The 16,878-nt window shown below is 38.7% G+C and overlaps 3 protein-coding genes across 3 annotated transcripts; all 3 read right to left on the bottom strand.

Annotated features, from left to right (window-relative positions):
* Positions 1–3,179: 3,179 nt before the first annotated feature.
* On the bottom strand, positions 3,180–5,387 carry LOC127365726 (ladderlectin-like). The gene is made up of 7 exons (XM_051404117.1): positions 5,143–5,387; positions 5,004–5,045; positions 4,789–4,839; positions 4,569–4,678; positions 4,313–4,447; positions 4,110–4,218; positions 3,180–3,686 (listed from the first exon to the last, which is right to left on the bottom strand). The coding sequence occupies exons 1-7, from the start codon at positions 5,201–5,203 to the stop codon at positions 3,619–3,621; spliced, it is 576 nt and encodes a 191-aa protein (XP_051260077.1). The 5' UTR covers positions 5,204–5,387; the 3' UTR covers positions 3,180–3,618.
* A 1,933-nt stretch (positions 5,388–7,320) lies between these two features.
* On the bottom strand, positions 7,321–9,401 carry LOC127365216 (type-2 ice-structuring protein-like). Its single transcript, XM_051403087.1, has 6 exons — positions 9,145–9,401; positions 8,929–8,979; positions 8,709–8,818; positions 8,455–8,589; positions 8,252–8,360; positions 7,321–7,831 (listed from the first exon to the last, which is right to left on the bottom strand). Exons 1-6 carry the CDS (start codon positions 9,212–9,214, stop codon positions 7,764–7,766), a joined length of 543 nt encoding a protein of 180 aa, XP_051259047.1. The 5' UTR covers positions 9,215–9,401; the 3' UTR covers positions 7,321–7,763.
* Positions 9,402–12,501: 3,100 nt separating this feature from the next.
* Positions 12,502–16,872, bottom strand: LOC127365724 (zinc finger protein 93-like). Its single transcript, XM_051404115.1, has 4 exons — positions 16,727–16,872; positions 15,183–15,424; positions 14,958–15,052; positions 12,502–14,144 (listed from the first exon to the last, which is right to left on the bottom strand). Exons 1-4 carry the CDS (start codon positions 16,857–16,859, stop codon positions 13,124–13,126), a joined length of 1,491 nt encoding a protein of 496 aa, XP_051260075.1. The 5' UTR covers positions 16,860–16,872; the 3' UTR covers positions 12,502–13,123.
* Between the last annotated feature and the right edge of the window lie 6 nt (positions 16,873–16,878).

Here is a 16,878-nt window from a genome sequence, read left to right as displayed (position 1 = left end):
TTTCGATGTATTTAAAAAATATTGAAAATCTGTAAAATAAATGGGAGTAATCCTGTAAATTTACAGATTTTGTTTTACAGTGTAGCTACAGTAAAACTATAATATTTAATTAGTAATACTATCTCGATCTGTAGTATTCCTGTACTATTTTAAATAGTATTACTGTTGTATATTATATAGTGTTTCTGTAGTTGTCCTTTGATTTTACTGTAGAACATTCCTAAAGTAATACTGATAATGTTTTAGTTAATGTAAAGTATTACTTTAGTAACTTAATATATGTCTGACAATTGAACATACTATAGAAATACATATAAAGAAATATAGTATAATTACAGTAATTCCCTGACAAACCCTAGAAATACAACAGGAATATAGTGATACTATACAAACACTGTAGTATAACTAGAACTTCACTATAAGATCATCAACTCTATAGTATTAATATATTAATTTTCTATAGTGCGTTTCCCAAACCCATAAAACTACTGTAGTAGTTTGGTGGAATTTATTTATTTAAAATAATTCCATTAAACATTCATACACAATGGTTTATTATGTATTATATAATTTAAGATTTACACATTAAAAGGTTGATTATTATTTGTCAACTTCAACTGTTTTTGAATAACTTACTAATAATCAACTTTTATCTCTTTTTAGCTTCAAGACACAAATCGATATCCACTGTCTTCACCGACCATCTCTCATCTATTACCATAAAACTTTCAAATAACATAAAACATGTTTTCATCTTTGTTGTGGTTCTCCTTGAACAGTTACTACAACTACATATTAAATAGTACCTTAGATATTTCCTTGTGTTCAGTTGGTATAAAGCTAAACAAAACGAGTCTGTCCATTTTCTGACCTCTGTGTCTGGAAGAGCTGGAAGGACAATAGTGAGTTAATGTCTTTGTGTGTAGACCAGTGGTTCCCAACCTTCACAAGGCCTTTTTGATTTTAAGGGGAGTAAGAAAACTTCAACTATACTTTTTAAATTCTGGACCTGAACACAAGCTCTATTCACAGAGCATTCACTCTCTTATAAACATCCTACAAAAGTACACAGTTAAAACAGCCAAAGAGCCAATGGCCAGGCGTCATGCAAACACTGAATTTGTCAAGAAAAAACTTCAGACAATCACTAGTGCAAAACACTACCTAGGAGACACCCTATTATGAAACACAGCTACTCATACACATGTAATCGTGTAAAGGTTTTAGAAAATGTGATGACATCTGACTGAAGAACTCAATTTATAAGTTTGCTAAGATCAGTGGAATAGGAACACTGATACATATTTATTCTCATGTGTACATTCATATTGGACATCTTCACTGTGTGTATTTAAGGATCAACCACACAGAACCAAGGGTAATCCTACTGGGAGACACATCTATGATAAAAGTCCATTAAAAAAAAATGAGATTTAATAAAATTGCCCTAATTACAGCCAACAAATGTATTTCAGTACAATGGAAAGATGAACAACCACCTACATCGGCTAGATGTACTGGATGGACTAATGAATTAGCATCATGAATACCAAATGAAAAGATAATGTATAACCTGATTTAAATAGAGATTTGGGGATTTTATAACGTTTCTGGAGACAATATCCAAAGAGTTCAAAGAGAGAGATCAAATTCAGCACCAGTGAGTGATCTGACAAACAACATTCTTGGACAGAAATGCAGACTTCCTGGTCTCACTAACACGTTGTTGACTAATAGCAGAGAGACGAGTTTGCTTAACGCCTTCCTTAATAACATATTCAATCTCCTGTTATCATCACTTAAAGACACATGACACAATCTGATGGCACAAAGACGAGTGTGCAAACATACACATTATTACATATTCTGTTTGGGCAGTACAACATATCAATAGATCAGCTGAGGAGCTGATACAGGGTGGTAGCACAGACAGACGGCAGTATAATGTAACATGATACATCATCCAAGCAGAACAGAACCAACACAGGAGTCTATATCTGCTTCAATATCTCAACAACAGGATATCTGTGACACTGAAGGTCTTTCCCAGGAAAAGGAAGCTACGTGTGAACTGAAGATAAGTTAAATATTGTAATAACCCTTTATTGAAGTCAGAACAAGTAACCTCACAGAATGAAAAGGTGCGCCATCACCTTTCTTTTAACTGATATGGTCCAGTGTCAGATCTGAGAACAACACACGACAACTGTAGAATACAGGCTCTGTAGTTCACAAAAACCAGTTCATCAAACAGCATTTAATCTCTGTGTGCAGAGAAGACTGGCCAAACAATAACTTATCCTCTTTAAACACGTCCCCTGCTAACCAGCCACCTTCAGTATCACAGAACAAACCACTACATGCAGGTGTACTGTGGCAACTAATATGCAAATATGCATGTGATGTTGCAAAAGAGCATTTAACACAACACACTGAGTTTATGCCAAAAGACAGATTTCACCCTTAATTAAACACCCCCATACCTATCAGCCAACTTTGTCCCAGCTTCCCCTGATTCCCACACATAAATTACAATTCAGAAACTGATCTGAATTACTGGTTTTGTCAATGGAGTCTGATTGGCTTTAATGCCCGTTGTTTTGCTCTAGTGCGACTTCTAGTGGCGAGTGAATTTAGTTAAAATAACCTTTTAGCTCTTTGACACGTTGCATGAGTCTGGCACTGGTGGCTTTTATCAAACCTGTTCAGCTGGAGATCTTTAAGTGATCGAGAAATTAATATTCTGTTGTCAAAGTCTTGTGTACGAAGGATTTACAAACTTAATGTCTCCCGCCTTAATATCTGTGGTAGGAAGTTCGTCAGTCAAGCAGGTAGAAGGATCATGTACATTATTATTTAATTCATTAAGATTTTACAGGAAATATAACAAAGACCAGTTTTTTTCAATGTTTTTAATTTGAAACAAGACAAGAAACAACAGTTCACTCACTTAAGCTTCTTAAATCACATTAATTCAATTCTTATAGTGTCAATTCATAACAGAAGTTATCTCAGGACACAAATAGAGCAGGTCTAGACCGAACTCCTTCTAACATTATTTACAGAGACCCAACAGTACCACCATTAGCAAGCACCTCGAGACAGCGGCAAGGAAAAACTTACTTACTACATTATTATTTAATTCAATAAGATTATACAGGAAATATAACAAAGACCAGTTTGTTTTAATGTTTTTAATTTCACACAAGACAAGAAAGAACAGTTCACTCACTTAAGCTTCTTAAATCACATTAATTCAATTCAATTCAGCTTTATTTGTAAAGCACAAATTCATAACAGAAGTTATCTCAGGACACAAATAGAGCAGGTCTAGACCGAACTCCTTATAACATTATTTACAGAGACAGTTCCCACCATACGCAAGACCTTGGAGACAGCGGCAAGGAAAAACCTCCTTTTAAGAAGAAGAAACCTCGGACTGACCCCGACTCTAGGTGGGTGGCAGTCTGCCGCGACCATTACCATTATTGTATAGAAAAAATATATAAAGAAGTTTAATGAGAAATAGGTTAGGTTACATATGAGACGGATGGCGTATAGAGAGGTGAGTTTTCAAGCACAAATTGATCGGTTTGTCCTTTTGATTGGTTCTTCCTATCAGTACCTCCTGGCACAGACTGATGGGAGGGATCTGTCACACCAAAGGTCATCCCAGCATTTCTGATCTGTATAAACCAAAAACCCAGCAGTGAGACAGCGCTACACAAACCCAAAGCTGAACCTGTTGAATGAAGCATCATTACGTAGACACATCATTTATCCTGGGATATACTGTCTGTTTGAACAGCACCACTCACAGTTACAGGGAACCACTGTCCTCACAGCACCATGGCTGTTAAAGCTGCATTAATAAGTTACTAATCAATCGCAGTACCAGCACTGTAGATTTTGTGGTATATGATATCAATGCCATGTATAATTTCAGGAACCCAAAGAATTTGAAATCCTTCTTATAAATTATTATTTGTTATTTAAAAAAAGGAAATTGATTGATATTCTTGCAGGTCACCATATTTTTTCTTTATATTCATCCTGTATCATTTACACCAACCATACACTGAGCTCTCATGGAAAGTAATGTGATTTACCTTTATAATTAATTTGTGTGCAGTGCTGACCAAAAAAATTGTTAGGCTCTCCATGACACCAGTGAGAATAGCTGAATCTTGTGCCGTCACTCCAGAGCCAATGACGTTCCTTCATTACAGAACAGAAGATTGTATGAATAAAACAGTCAAATGATTGTTTTAATAAATATTTGTTGCACATTATATAACGGTGAATATTTTACCTGTTGTGCGTCAGACCCTCCAATCCATGCTGGATTGCTGTAATGACTGACTCTCACTATCATCCTCTGAATCTCATGGTACTCCTGAAAGCTGTGTACAGATGCAAGGTTTCCACCCATGGACTGACAGTTTCTCTGCAGAGAGAGAGAGACAGTTCATTGGCATCATTTACAGACGTGGCCTCCTCTCTATAGAGAACAGAATGAACTTTGTGTAGAAGTCCCAAGGTCCCTGAATTAACACAATCCCAATTACCTCAGCCTGAGCCCAGTTCAGGACTCTTGGAACGTAGAGGAAACAGCGACTGTTGAAAGCAGTCCAACCACTGGGACAAGATCTGGCCCTCTGGACATCATCAGTCTCTCCTGAAGTCAAACAGACAAGAGTGGATAATCAGTCTATAGTTCTGCTTATTTAAAGGAGAACATCATGAGAAAGTGCATTTCAGTATAATTCTTGAAAAACACCCACTGACCAGCTGGAATGAATGAGTCTGTCCAATTTTCGTCCTTTGTGTCTGGAAGAGCTGCACAGTTTGATGTAGCCGTTACTGATTGAAACTGTCCGCTATTTTCATTGAGTATTTATGAATGAATTCAATCTCTTTCTCTGTTCATGCAGTAAAACTCATGTCTCATATATCTGATTACAAGAGAGCATCAATATAAATCTAAAGAAAAATATTCTTACCAACAATAGTTTCCTCTGTCCCAGGTTCAGAGTCTGGAAGAGCTGGAAGGACATTTTGACCCAGTAGTGAGTTAATGTCTTCATCGCCCCTCGTTGCTGTGTATAGACAAATGTACTTAACATACGGAGTGATACTCACCAGCTGCTCCAGTCAGAGTTATCATGGCACAAAGAAGTGCAGACAGAGTCAGGATCTTCATGGTGGAGATGATGCCAAAGGGGATGATTAGCTTTAATAAAGACAGACAGTGTTAGTAATACTCGTCCGGGGAAGAGACGACCTGTAGTCTATCGAACGAGCAGAGCTGCTGCAGAATGATCTTCCCTCTTCTTCCTTCTCAGTGTCAGCCTGTAACTTCAGTCTTCCTGTGAGCAGCTGCTGAACGAGACAAACATCAGCTCTTATATACAGTTACTTATCTTGCCACCTCGTACAAAAACAGGAAACAAAACACAAAAATACAACATAGTTGATTAACAGACACCACAATCTCGCCAACCGAGATGTGAAATACTAATCATCAAAAGTTCAAAGTATCTTTATTGTCCCTTCCAGGGAAATTGGACATGAGCCAGGATCATTCAAAATACACAAACACACCTAAACAGTGGTGGACAGCCAACAGACAGACACAGTTTACAGTTCAGGAGGTTGTTCAGCATCCAGGTCAAGGTAAGTACAAGTAACACTGTAAGCAATCTACAGACAACAGTTTAATAGATCTACTGTTTAACATGTGAATGGAAGAATGGATGATGGAAACCATGTATCTTGGACCTGAGGGGAACAGTTGAACTGTGTTCCAAGGGGCTGATCTTGGACCTTTGGCATTGGGGTGGACAGGTGATCTCTGTGCAGTGAAGAAACGCCACAACAATCAGCTCTCAGAAACAGCGATGGAAACAAAACCATTTGAAGAAATCAAACACAGAATTTAACCCACTGTCCCTGAAATTATTTCTGTCTATTTGAGTTTACACAACTCAGCTGTGGATCCAACATAAAGCCAAAGTCCAGCATAGAGAGGCTGAGTGAATGTGGTCTGGACTCAGAGACACAGTAGAAGGACAGAATACCCGCACTGTGATCCAGGTACACTCCAACTCTGGAGGGCTGAGGACCTGAGACAGGAGTCCGGACATTGTTGTAATACAAGATATAAATGTTTGTGTCACAATCTAAAATCCAAGATTAATCATTGAATCCAATTAAACATTCCTATGAGATCCCTGCTCTTCTGATATTCTTGTATGTGACTGCTACATAAACTTCTTCCCCTCTCCACTCCACCTCCCAGTAACAAGGTTTTGGGTCCCCACCTAAATTTTGAGCCCCACACTGTGACTGTGCTGTCAGCCCGCAGGCCCCACCACTTAATAAAGACAAAAACAACACACACACACACACACACACACACACACACACACACACACACACACACGCACACTGAGGGCCCACTCCCTTCTCAGACCAAAGAAAAAGGAAAAAGTTTAGATGTTCAAGCCAGGCTATAAATGTGTCTGTCCTTGTATGCAGGTGGTTATTATGTGGTTTATCAGACATGTGTAGGTTGGGCTATCTTTAAGCCTGTCATGTATTACCTGAAGCAAATGTGGTTTGTCCTCGTATTAAGACAGCAAGTTAATTTAGAGTGGCGGAAACAGCCTTCTACAGAGTGGTGTAACACAAAGACTCACAGTCAACACAAAGGTTATATACTGAATGATAATAATATATATTTTTTCCTCTACACAGTTCTGCTAATTTAACACCACACATACATAGGTGCAGTCTCTCTGTCCGATTTCCTCACACCCAACAGTAAAGGTGCACGATGTTAATAGAGAGCTCCTTCAAATATACTGTTGGATATTCTATGTGTGACTTCAGACAAAAATTATACTTATTATTTATAGTTATTTATAGTTTAGTTTGGCGCCACATTTTTAACACCTCATTACGATACAGTGAACTTCACTGACCATCTCCCATTTAATACCATAATACCTGCAAATAATATACAACCTATTTTTTCACCATAGTTGTGGTTCTCCTTGAAGATTTTGGTATATTTTTTAAAGCTGAACAGAAGAATTACTACAACAACACATTAAATAGTACCTTAGATATTTCTGTGTGTTCAGTTGCTATTAAACTAAAACAAATGCTTTCTGACACATTCAGTGCATCCATCAGAGGTTTGGATGATGTAGATCTTATACCATCATCTGTTTGTAGGATGGGAAGCAGGTAGAAGGATTATGTATATTATTATTTAATTCATCAAGATTATACAGGAAATATAACAAAGACCAGTTTGTTTCAATGTTTTTAATTCCACACAAGACAAGAAAGAACAGTTTATTCACTTAAGTTTCTTAAATCACATTAATTCAATTCAATTCAGTTTTATTTGTAAAGCACAAATTCATAACAGAAGTTATCTCAGGACACATATAGAGCAGGTCTAGACCGAACTCCTTCTAACATTATTTACAGAGACAGTTCCCACCATACGCAAGACCTTGGAGACAGCAGCAAGGAAAAACTTCCTTTTAAGAAGAAGAAACCTCGGACTGACCCCGACTCTAGGTGGGTGGTCGTCTGCCGCGACCATTACCATTACAGTATAGAAAAAATATATAAAGAAGTTTAATAAGAAATAAAGCCTTTAGGTTACATATGAGACGGATGGCGTATAGAGAGGTGAGTTTTCAAGCACAAATTGATCAGTTTGTGCTTTTCATTGGTTCTTCATGTCAGCGCTTCCTGGCACAGACTGATGGGAGGGACCCGTCACACCAAAAGTCATCCCAGCATTTCTGATCTGTATAAACCAAAAACCCAGCAGTGAGACAGCGCTACACAAACCCAAAGCTGAACCTGTTGAATGAAGCATCATTACGTAGACACATCATTTATCCTGGGATATACTGTCTGTTTGAACAGCACCACTCACAGTTACAGGGAACCACTGTCCTCACAGCACCATGGCTGTTAAAGCTGCATTAATAAGTTACTAATCAATCGCAGTACCAGCACTGTAGATTTTGTGGTATATGATATCAATGCCATGTATAATTTCAGGAACCCAAAGAATTTGAAAACCTTGTTATAAATTATTATTTGTTATTTAAAAAAAATGGATTGATATATTCTTTCAGTTCATTGTCTTTTTCTTCATATTCATCCTGTATCATTTACACCAACCATACACTGAGCTCTCAAGGAAAGTAATGTGATTTACCTGAATAATTCATTTGTAGACAGTGCTGACCACGATCATTATTAGGCTCTCCACGACACCAGTGAGAATAGCTGAATCTTGTGCCGTCACTCCAGAGCCAATAACGTTCCTTCATTACAGAACAGAAGATTGTATGAATAAAACAGTCAAATGATTGTTTTAATAAATATTTGTTGCACATTATATAATGGTGAATATTTTACCTGTTGTGCGTCAGACCCTCCAATCCATGCTTGATTGCTGTAATGACTGACTCTCACTATCATCCTCTGAATCTCATGGTACTCCTGAAAGCTGTGTACAGATGCAAGGTTTCCACCCATGGACTGACAGTTTCTCTACAGAGAGAGAGAGACAGTTCATTGGCATCATTTACAGACGTGGCCTCCTCTCTATAGAGAACAGGATGAACTTTGTGTAGAAGTTTGGGTCCCTGAATAAACACGATCCCAATTACCTCAGCCTGAGCCCAGTTCAGGACTCTTGGAACGTAAAGGAAACAGCGACTGTTGAAAGCAGTCCAACCACTGGGACAAGATCTGGCCCTCTGGACATCATCAGTCTCTCCTGAATTCAAACAGACAAGAGTGGATAATCAGTCTATAGTTCTGCTTATTTAAAGGAGAACATCATGAGAAAGTGCATTTCAGTATAGTTCTTGAGAAACACCCACTGACCAGCTGGAATGAATGAGTCTGTCCAATTTTCGTCCTTTGTGTCTGGAAGAGCTGCACAGTTTGATGTAGCCGTTACTGATTGAAACTGTCCGCTATTTTCATTGAGTATTTATGAATGAATTCAATCTCTTTTCTTTGAGGAAAGGCCAGGCCCAAAAATTAATTAAAAAAAAGAAAAAAAAAAAAAAAAAAAAAAAAAAATTTTTAAAAAAAATTTTGTGTCTTCATCGGCTCCAGTCAGAGCCATCATGGCACAAAGAAGTGCAGACAGAGTCAGGATCTTCATGGTGGAGATGATGCCAAAGGGGATGATTAGCTTTAATAAAGACAGACAGTGTTAGTAATACTCGTCCGGGGAAGAGACGACCTGTAGTCTATCGAACGAGCAGAGCTGCTGCAGAATGATCTTCTCTTCTTCCTTCTCAGTGTCAGCCTGTAACTTCAGTCTTCCTGTGAGGAGCTGCTGAATGAGACAAACATCAGCTCTTATATACAGTTACTTATCTCTCCACCTCGTACAAAAACAGGAAACAAAACACAAAAATACAACATAGTTGATTAACAGACACCACAATCTCACCAACCGCGGTGTGAAATACTAATCATCAAAAGTCCAAAGTATCTTTATTGTCCCTTCCAGGGAAATTGGACACGAGCCAGGATCATTCAAAATACACAAACACACCTAAACAGTGGTGGACAGCCAACAGACAGACACAGTTTACAGTTCAGGAGGTTGTTCAGCATCCAGGTCAAGGTAGGTACAAGTAACAATGTAAGCAATCTACAGACAACAGTTTAATAGATCTACTGTTTAACATGTGAATGGAAGAATGGATGATGGAAACCATGTATCTTGGACCTGAGGGGAAGAGCTGAACTTCAATGTTTAGTTGGGACATGTCAAGAAAGGATAGTGGGTGGACACCAAGGGGCGGGGCTTTGGGGTGCAATGCCCATCCATGTGCTTCTCCATCACTTAACCCCTCAACCTCTTCAAGTTCATTTAATGGGAAAAGAAAGAAAATGACACTGAGTAACAATTCCTGCATCCACTGTGAGGTGTGAACATTACATTTGATTTATTTATCTTCTTAGCAAACCTCCAGGGTATGTATGTTGATCTTTTTAAGTATAGATACATTTCATTATTCTCTTGGTCCCAAGACTAGTTGGTCTTTGAAAATCATGTTGATACTGAAACAGTGAAATTGGTGTAATTTAATTTAATGTAATTTGGAACAATCTGCAGGAGCTTGTGAAGTTAGAATCAGAATTTAAATCCTCTTTGAGTGAAATACAGCAGTGTGACTGAATGTGTTTTCTTTGTACTGACATTGTCCTTTATGTTGATGTCCTTGGCCTGTTTGTTCTCTAAGTTATTGATTACTTTAATACTTATTGTTTCACTGGAATCAGGGCTTCATTGTCAAAGGGGGCTTGGTCCCAGCAGCCCTCAGTGTTTATATGAATCTTATAAATAATAGTTGATGCAAACACACACAATTAACTTCCTGAACCCTTCAACCTTTCAGACCTATAGGTTTTCCATGTGACTGGTACAGCTCACGTTCCTGGCTGAGCATGTGAATCTATGTGTCAAAGGTACGATTCATGTTATCAGTTCAGCTACACATCATAAGAGTCTTTATCATGACTTCCACAGAATGTAATTTAACAGTAAATAGTGGGTGTCATGGCAGTGCCCGAGTATTTTCCCTTAAGGTTTATAACCATTTAACACCATTACAACCATCAAACACTGCCCTCACTGATATATCACAAACAATCCTACTTTCTAATTGTGAATAAAAATTGAATGATCTCCTCATTGATTATGAGCAATTACTGTTTTATTATACTTTAAAATTCCTCATTTGTAAGTTGAAAACAAAAACAGAAATAAATGTAAATGTCATTAAAGATTTCTTTACAAAGTGGTAAGAACTAAATATTAAAATAGAAAAAAAAAGTCTAAAAAGTCTGTTACTTTCTCTCTTAAACCGCTGTAGTGGAGGAGAAACAATAATATACAAATACATCTTTACAAATATTCAACAAACACAAGTTTACATTTTCATGCAGAGAAATATCAGTTCAGGTAAACAACAGTCATCATGAGCAGTGATAGCCTCCATGGCTGAACAGACACAGGAAGGAGCGCCACCTAAAGACACTCAAACATTTACAGAACAACTAATGAGAAGATGTCAAAGTACCGCGCACAATGTTTGATTGACAGGTGATCTCTGTGCAGTGAAGAAATGCCACAACAATCAGCTCTCAGAAACAACGGTGGAAACAAAACCATTTGAAGAAATCAAACACTTAACCCACTGTCCCTGAAATCACTTCTGTCTATTTGAGTTTACACAACTCAGCTGTGGATCCAACATAAAGCCAAAGTCCAGCATAGAGAGGCTGAGTGAATGTGGTCTGGACTCAGAGACACAGTAGAAGGACAGAATACCCGCACTGTGATCCAGGTACACTCCAACTCTGGAGGACTGAGGACCTGAGACAGGAGTTCGGACATTGTTGTACCCAAAGTTATAACAGTTTGTGGAAAAATCTAACATCCAAGATTTGTTATTGAATCCAAATACACATTCATATAACGACCCCCCTGCTCAGCTGATATTCTTGTATGCGACTGATACACCAACTCCTCTTCCTCTCCTCTCCACCTCCCAGTAACAACGTCCAGTCAGACTCTCTCTACTCAGGACCTGAACACATCCAGTGAATCTGTCTGGGTGACTAGAATAAGACTGTTGTTGACTCATGAATGTTACTTTTCTCTTTCCTTCAGATAATAACAGATGTGTGTGAGCTCTGTTTGGATCCAGTGTGATTTCACGTGAATATTTTTTATTTAGATGCTATTGTCCGATTCTGTCTATATTATGTATTTTCTATCATTTTCAACAATCATAAATACCTAATAGGCTTCTTCTTTGAGGAATTTAGTGTTCTCCTCTTCTCTGGCACATGACATTTGTTGACACATTTATTAAGTCTCGTACTGTCGACTTTGATTAACCTCGTCCAGCTGGAGATCTTTAAGTGATCGAGCAATGAATCTTCTGTTGTCAAGGTCTTGTGTACGAAGGATTTACAAACTTCTGGGTCTTCAACTGAAATCTCTCCGACCTTAAGACGTTGCTGCTTGGGAATGTCCCTGTAGGACAGCTTGCAGTGCAGCCATCTGACCACAAGATGGTGGTGCAGCTATTTTTTCAGCTCATCCACAAACAGCCATCAAGAGAGAGCATTTGAGAGCTTTGTACTGAACATACATACACCAAGTTGATGAAGGAAAGATGACAGATAATGTTTTTGAATGTGCTTGACCCTTTTGTGCTGTGTTATTATTGTTATTGAAACAAGAATAAAGCAGCAGAAAATAAAGTACCTCAAAATGTACTTAAGTACTTTCCACCACTGGAATAAAGGAAGTGTATGTTAATGTAATATGTAGATAAGTTTGAACTTTAACATTAACATTAAGTGATACATTTTCTTGGCAATCAATAATATTTCAATTCAAAATAACCTGAAACAACAGAAACAAGCAGTTAGAGACATTTACTGGTAAACAAAACTCAATTGTCGACAATTGAATCAATGCTGCATTCAAAACATATTCAGAATAAACAACTTCTGCACACATACAGTATTATTCCCATAATTAGAGGCATTGGCTGGGTGCTGGACTCAATGACACAATATCACTCATAAAGTGAAAATCTAACAATTTACTGTAAAAACAATCTTACAAAATCAACCCTAAAACTGTAATTTTAAAAACACGGTCATGTGAAATTATACATTAACTTTAGATGATTGTTTCTCATCAAAGGACGTTGTACATTTCTGTCACCATTAAAATAATGACGATTTTTGTGCGCTTGACATGGTAACTTGAATTTTTGTAGATAATTATTGACAATGTGAGACACTGCACAAACATTCTTAAATGAAATTCTTAAAAAAAGACCAACTGTGAATTAATCTTCTAACAAGTATTGTGTGTGAATCTTCTTCCTCCGAGCTGAGAGACGCAGAAAGGAAGTAATAAACTGTTGGCGATGTCTTGACATTAACCAAAATGTAGATTATAGCCAGCTTCATCCTTTCTGTAACACGTTTCAACATATTTAACAAGACAACACTTTGTGGATAAATCTAAAAATCACCGGCCTCGTTTAACAACACTTTTAGTGCCGTTGAGTCTGTTAGCTAGAACCTGAACAGGAGCTTCAGTCCTGCGGAGGTCTGATCCCTCCCGGTGGGTCTTAATGTGTCTTTTCATAGAGTGTTTGAATCTGAAGGCCATGTAGCAGACGGGGCACTTGTAAGGTTTCTCCCCGGCGTGGACCTTCATGTGGACCTGACACTTCTGGTGTGTTTTAAACGTTTTGCTGCAGATCTGACAGGCGAACGTCGTTTCTCTGACTGCGTGACTCTGTTTGTGTTTGGATAACGCGTCGAGGCAGCGTAAGGATTTACCGCACAAGTTGCAGCGGTGCAGTCGCTCGTCCGTGTGCTTCAACCTGTGACGCCTGAGATCAATCTTTGAAGTAAATGATTTTTGGCAAAAATCACATTTGTTTGGCTTATCACTCACATGGACCCACATGTGATTCTTTAGCACCCAACTCTGAGCGAACGTTTTGTGGCAGACCTTACAACTGTACGGTTTCTTTCCTTTGTGTCGAGCGACGTGTCCGTTGAGGCCGTTGATGGAGAGGAAAGACTTTCCGCAGATGTTGCAGCTATGAGTTTTCTGGTGACTTTGAAGATGACTCCTCAGCTGCTCTTCAGACTCTGAATGTTTTCCACACACTCCACAAAGCCACTCTGGATCGTCCACATGACTCCAGGCGTGTTTAATCAACATGTTCCCAGTCCCACGCAGAGCTCCGCAGACTTTACAGGACAGAGAGGCGTTGCCGTTATCGGTCGATGCCTTCGTAGACGACTGCTTCATTTGTTTGACTCGTCTCTTCCTCGTCGTCTTCTCAGGTTCACTCTCCCTCACATGTTTCTCTCTCTTGTCTGGCTTCCAGTCATCATCGCTCAGCTCGCCTCCCTCTGCTGCGCTCTCAGAGAGAACCATCAGAGACCAGAGACGACTGACGGCCGACTCCGATCTTCCACCATCTTCATCCTCAGCTTTATCTGTTTCCAGGTCTTTATGTTGTGATCTTGAGCTGATGGACAGAATCAGAGTTACAATGATACACAGAACCTTTGAAAGGCTTTTATTTGATGTCTTAAATCACTGGCACAGAACCTACACAATACCTAAAAGCTTAAACAAATAGTTAACAGAATTAACTTTGATTATTAACAGTCCAGCTTATAGGAATCAATTATTTGGCTGCATCTGTCTATACAATAAAATACATGAATTTACCATTTAGTACATTTAAGTATGTGATTTAAATCTTGAACAATCCTCTCATTCATAGAGAACAATGTGGGGGGCTAGCATTCACTTGATGTAGCTCTCTTAGTTTAGTTTCTGTTGTTGAGATATATTATACATATAACAGTCAACTAAACCTTTAAGTCTCCTATTAGCTGACTATACCTGCACTGGTAGCCGGGGGAGTGTCAGAGGGAAAACCAGACAATATTTTCTCTGTAAAATCATTGAATAAAGTCATAAAGTTGTGCTTTTGTACAGTAATCAGTGAGGCCATAGATGTCTGTAATACATCGGCCCTCAGAAATGCTCCAGCAGCGTCATCAGAGAGAGAAAGGACGCAAAATGAGTGCCCGGAAATACTTAGAAAATGAATTTTCTGCCATTGTTGGGACAGATGCTGGCATATAGGTGACGTATATCTTAAGACATATGTGATAAACACTTACACACCAATTTTAACATCTTGGAGATTTTAATAATATTATTTAAAACATTCTGTCTCAGCCTCGGAACAAAAATTACTAATGCTCATAAAGTCAGATACAGAGAACAAACATTTTGTATTTAATATAATAATAATAGCCTGATTTACCTTGTTGTGTTCAGCCTGCTTAGATCAGAAGTGGATGAAGAAACTTTAACAGCGTGATGAAGCTCTTTTTCACTGGTCTGGAGTTCCTCTTGTGCCTGAAAGAGTTTTGTACCCAAATCATATTTCCATCAAAAAGCAGCGACATCCTCTTTAACTGCACAGAAGTACCTGCTAGCATCAAAGGATTTCCTGTGAATGTGCAGTAGATAATTTCAGAAATCAGACCTTCAGGCGGATGTAGAGGGCTGAGTTTCCCGATCCACTCAGCCCGATGCTCCTGTAGATCTCCTCTGGTGTCAGTGCCTCCGCTCTGAGCGGCTGTAGTCTCTTCGTTTTGTCAGTTAAGAAGAAGTCAAAAGTTTCCTGAGCAGCCAGTTGAGGGAAGTTGGACCTCAGCAGGTCCATAAAGTCCGTCTCCTGCAGGCCATGAGGACACTGCAGCTTGCGAAGCTTATACATCTTATACACTGAAACACAAGAGGGAAACTTTCTCCAGTATTTAAACCATCTAAAGTCGATATAGCCCTCTTTTAGTTTCTGAAACTGAAACAGTCTAAAGAATGTTTTTATTTTTCAACCCAAAAAGATTCTGGGTGACATAAAATACCTAAAAACTCCCCAGAGTCCCCAAACCTGCTCTTCATGAGATAAACCAGACGTGATCAGTGCTGGAGGAAATATTCAGATAATTTACTTGAGTAAAATTACAAATACAATACTATAAAAACACTGTTTCAAATAAAAGTAATTTAAAAATTTGAAAACGTATGACAAAGAGTTTTTAAACTGGTTTTGAGCCTCTAACACCTACTATAGAAGGTTTCATCAAAAGTAGGGATGCACCGATCCACATTTTTTCACTTCCGATACCTAAATTTGGATATTGGCCGATACTGATACTATTCCGATACCAGAGCTTTAATATTATTATTATCATTATTGTTGATTTTATATGAGGCTGAAATAAACTCCTCTCAACAGGCAAGTATGATAAGTACGTATGTATGTATGTCCCAAAAGGCAACTTGAGGTAAGTATAAGGTCAGAAAAGGAAGTCAGAAAAACAGGAAATCCTGTTAACAGGAAAAATCCCATCCTGAAAACAAATATGCAACTGTAAGGGTTTCAAATTGATTGTCATGTCAATATTTATTAAATTCCCAAAATGTCAAATAATTGAAATATAAGAAAAGTGCAGTAAGTGTAAACATCTTAAACATCTTACACACCCACACACACCCACACACACCCACACACACACACACAGTTTACCTTGTTTTTGGAATGACTCCAGAAGTGATTCCTGACAGCTCCTTTTGTCTTTCTGCCCCCTGGCTAAATAATCCTTGTGCTCTTTCGTGTGATGCTTTTTAAATGTTTGATTACGTTCGTAGTGTACGACGCGAGGGAGTTTCCACCTCTCTGAATCGCGGCTTTGCTAGCTGGCTGCAAACTGCGGAATGGATTTCCTGAGCGGAGGCTGTGTCTCATAACTCTGTGTCTCATTGAGCCGAACCTCCGTTCAGGAAATCCATTCCACAGTTTGCAGCCAGCTAGCAGACTGGCCTGCAGGAATCACTTGTGGAGTAATTTCAGCAGACAACGTTAAAGCGCAGATGGCTTATGGATCGGATATCTCCGCAGGCTGGATCGGGAAATTCCGTTCCGTGAATTACGCTGGTATCGGTCCCGATACCGATACTGGATCTGATCGGCCCCATCCCTAATCAAAAGTGAACTGAATTCTGAATACAGATCTATAAATTTACCGTTTCTTGAGAGCACATTGATGCGATAGTCCTCCAGGATGCAGATCCTGAGATCTATGTGGTTCTGATGTTCACTTGTCTGACGTCTGCTGGGCTTCCTCTTGTCAGACTGAACTCTGGGTGACAATAACATAAAGGATCAGAAGAAGAAT

This window comes from Dicentrarchus labrax, unplaced genomic scaffold, assembly GCF_905237075.1.
Source record: "Dicentrarchus labrax unplaced genomic scaffold, dlabrax2021, whole genome shotgun sequence".
In the NCBI taxonomy this organism is placed as follows: Eukaryota; Metazoa; Chordata; class Actinopteri; family Moronidae; genus Dicentrarchus; species Dicentrarchus labrax.
The sequence above is the reverse complement of the archived record's forward strand: the minus strand, read 5'-3'. Positions and strand labels throughout refer to the sequence as shown.